This window comes from Procambarus clarkii, chromosome 29, assembly GCF_040958095.1.
Source record: "Procambarus clarkii isolate CNS0578487 chromosome 29, FALCON_Pclarkii_2.0, whole genome shotgun sequence".
Taxonomy (NCBI): Eukaryota; Metazoa; Arthropoda; class Malacostraca; order Decapoda; family Cambaridae; genus Procambarus; species Procambarus clarkii.
The window spans coordinates 26,881,623-26,885,448 of record NC_091178.1 but is presented as its reverse complement, the minus strand read 5'-3'; the positions used below and the strand labels follow the sequence as shown (position 1 = coordinate 26,885,448).

At 64.2% G+C, this 3,826-nt stretch overlaps 1 protein-coding gene across 1 annotated transcript; it reads left to right on the top strand.

The window, feature by feature from the left end:
- Positions 1-494: 494 nt before the first annotated feature.
- LOC138369675 (uncharacterized) lies at positions 495-3,434 on the top strand. Its single transcript, XM_069333107.1, has 3 exons — positions 495-830; positions 1,248-2,057; positions 3,159-3,434. Exons 1-3 carry the CDS (start codon positions 495-497, stop codon positions 3,432-3,434), a joined length of 1,422 nt encoding a protein of 473 aa, XP_069189208.1.
- Positions 3,435-3,826: the final 392 nt, after the last annotated feature.

Below are 3,826 nucleotides of genomic sequence, written 5' to 3'. Positions count from 1 at the left end.
AGAATCCTGGCCACCGTTGAGGGTGGTGTCCTGGCCACCTAGGAGGGAAGTGTCCTGGCCACCGTGGAGAGAGGTGTCTTGGCCACCGTGGAGGGTGGTGTCCTAGCCACTGTGGAGGGTAGTGTCTTGGCCACCGTGGAGGGTGGTGTCCTGTCCATCGTGGAGGGTGGTATCCTGGCCGCCGTGGAGAGTGGAGTTCTGGCCACCGTGGAGGGTGGTGTCCTGGACACCGTGGAGAGTGGTGTCCTGGCCACCGTGGAGAGTGGAGTTCTGGCCACCGTGGAGGGTGGTGTCCTGGCCTCCGTGAGGGAGGTGTCCTGGCCACCGTGGAGGGTGGTGTCCTAGCCACTGTGGAGGGTGGTGTCCTAGCCACCGTGGAGAGTGGAGTTCTGGCCACCGTGGAGGGTGGTGTCCTGGCCACCGTGGAGGGTGGTGTCCTGGACACCGTGGAAAGTGGTGTCCTGGCCACCGTGGAGAGTGGAGTTCTGGCCACCATGGAAGGTGGTGTCCTGGACAATGTGGAGAGTGGTGTCCTGGCCACCGTGGAGAGTGGAGTTCTGGCCACCGTGGAGAGTGGTGTCCTGTCCACCGTGGAGGGTGGTGTCCTGGACACCGTGGAGAGTGGTGTCCTGGCCACCGTGGAGAGTGGAGTTCTGGCCACCATGGAAGGTGGTGTCCTGGACAATGTGGAGAGTGGTGTCCTGGCCACCGTGGAGAGTGGAGTTCTGGCCACCGTGGAGGGTGGTGTCCTGGACAATGTGGAGAGTGGTGTCCTGGCCACCGTGGAGAGTGGAGTTCTGGCCACCTTGGAGGGTGGTGTCCTGGCCTCCGTGAGGGAGGTGTCCTGGCCACCGTGGAGGGTGGTGTTCTGGCCACCATGGATGGTGTTGTCCTGGCCACAGTGGAGGGTGTTGTCCTAGCCACCGTGGAGGGTGGAGTCCTGGCCACCGTGGAGGGTGTTGTCCTAACCACCGTGGAGGGTGGTGTATCCTGGCCACCGTGGCGGGTGGTGTATCCTGGTCACCGTGGAGGGAGGTGCCCTGACCTCCGTGGAGAGTGGTGTCCTGGCCACCGTGGAGGTTAGTGTCCTGGCCACCGTGGAGGGAGGTGTTCTGGCCAACGTGGAGGGAGGTGTCCTGGCCACCGTGGAGGTTAGTGTCCTGGCCACCGTGGAGGGAGGTGTTCTGGCCAACGTGGAGGGAGGTGTCCTGGCCACCGTGGAGGTGAGTGTCCTGGCCACCGTGGAGGGAGGTGTTCTGACCAACGTGGAGGGAGGTGTCCTGGCCACCGTGGAGGGAGGTGTTCTTGCCACAGTGGAGGCTGGTGTCCTGGCCACCGTGGAGGGTAGTGTCCTGTCCACCGTGGAGGGTGGTATCCTGGACACCGTGGAGAGTGGTGTCCTGGCCACCGTGGAGGTTAGTGTCCTGGCCACCGTGGAGGGAGGTGTTCTGGCCAACGTGGAGGGAGGTGTCCTGACCACCGTGGAGGTTAGTGTCCTGGCCACCGTGGAGGGAGGTGTTCTGGCCAACGTGGAGGGAGGTGTCCTGGCCACCGTGGAGGGAGGTGTTCTTGCCACAGTGGAGGGTGGTGTCCTGGCCACCGTGGAGGGTAGTGTCCTGGCCACCGTGGAGTGTAGTGTCCTGTCCACCGTGGAGGGTGGTGTCCTGGACACCGTGGAGAGTGGTGTCCTGGCCACCATAAAGGGTGGTGACCTGGCCACCGTGGAGGGAGGTGTTCTTGCCACCGTGGAGGGTAGTGTCCTGTCCATCGTGGAGGGTGGTATCCTGGACACCGTGGAGAGTGGTGTCCTGGCTACCGTGGAGGTTGGTGTCTTGGCCACCATGGAGGGTGGTATCGTGGCCAACGTGGAGGGTGGTATCCTGGACACCGTGGAGGGTGGTGTCCTGGACACCGTGGAGAGTGGTGTCCTGGCCACCGTGGAGGGTGGTGTCCTGGACACCGTGGAGAGTGGTGTCCTGGCCACCGTGGAGGTTGGTGTCTTGGCCACCATGGAGGGTGGTATCGTGGCCAACGTGGAGGGTGGTGTCCTGGCCACCGTGAGGGAGGTGTACTGGCCACCGCGGAGGGTGGTGTCCTGGCCTCCGTTGAGGGTGATGTGTCCTGGCCACCGTAGAGGGTGGTGTGTCCTTGCCACCGTGGCGGGTGGTGTGTCCTGGCCACCGTGGAGGGAGGTTGTCCTGGCCACCGTGGAGAGTTGTGTTCTGGCCACCGTGGATGGTGGTTTCCTGGCCACCGTGGAGGGAGGTGTGTCCTGGCCACCGTGGAGGGTGGTGTTCTGGCCACCGTGGAGGGTTGTGTGTCCTGGCTACCGTGGAGGGAGGTGTGTCCTGGCCACCATAGATGGAGGTGTCTTGGCCACCATGGAGGGTGGTGCCCTGCCCACCGTGAAGGGTGGTGTCCTGGCCACCGTGAGGGAGGTGTCCTGGCCATCGTGGAGGGTGGTGGCCTAGCCACCGTGAAGGGTGGTGTCCTGGCCACCGTGGAGGGATTTGTTCTGGCCACCGTTGAGGGTAGTGTCCTGGCCATCGTGGAGGGTGATGTCCTAACCACCGTGGAGGGTATAGCGTCTTGGCCACCATAAAGGGTGGTGACCTGGCCACCGTGGAGGGAGGTGTTCTTGCCACCGTGGAGGGTAGTGTCCTGTCCATCGTGGAGGGTGGTATCCTGGACACCGTGGAGAGTGGTGTCCTGGCCACCGTGGAGGTTGGTGTCTTGGCCACCATGGAGGGTGGTATCGTGGCCAACGTGGAGGGTGGTTTCCCGGCCACCGTGAGGGAGGTGTCCTGGCCACCGTGCAGAGTGGTGTCCTGGCCACCGTGGAGGGAGGTGTGTCCTGGCCACCGCGGAGGGTGGTATCCTGGCCACCGTGGAGGGAGGAGTCCTGGCCACCGTGGAGGGTAGTGTCCTGTCCATCATGGAGGGTGGTGTCCTGCCCACCGTGAAGGGTGGTGTCCTGGCCACCGTGAGGGAGGTGTCCTGGCCATCGTGGAAGGTGGTGGCCTGGCCACCGTGAAGGGTGGTGTCCTAGCCACCGTGGAGGGAGGTGTTCTAGCCACCGTTGAGGGTAGTGTCCTGGCCATCGTGGAGGGTGATGTCCTAGCCACCGTGGAGGGTATAGTGTCTTGGGCACCATGGAGGGTGGTGACCTGGCCACCGTGGAGGGAGGTGTTCTTGCCACCGTGGAGGGTAGTGTCCTGTCCATCGTGGAGGGTGGTATCCTGGACATCGTGGAGGGTGGTGTCCTGGACACCGTGGAAAGTGGTGTCCTGGCCACCGTGGAGAGTGGAGTTCTGGCCACCGTGGAAGGTGGTGTCCTGGACACCGTGGAGAGTGGTGTCCTGGCCACCGTGGAGAGTGAAGTTCTGGCCACCGTGGAGGGTGGTGTCCTGGCCTCCGTGAGGGAGGTGTCCTAGCCACCGTGGAGGGTGGTGTTCTGGCCACCATGGATGGTGTTGTCCTGGCCACAGTGGAGGGTGTTGTCCTAGCCACCGTGGAGGGTGGAGTCCTGGCCACCGTGGAGGGTGTTGTCCTAGCCACCGTGGAGGGTGGTGTATCCTGGCCACCGTGGCGGGTGGTGTATCCTGGTTACCGTGGAGGGAGGTGCCCTGACTTCCGTGGAGAGTGGTGTCCTGGCCACCGTGGAGGTTAGTGTCCTGGCCACCGTGGAGGGAGGTGTTCTGGCCAACGTGGAGGCAGGTGTCCTGGCCACCGTGGAGGTGAGTGTCCTGGCCACCGTGGAGGGAGGTGTTCTGACCAACGTGGAGGGAGGTGTCCTGGCCACCGTGGAGGGAGGTGTTCTTGCCAC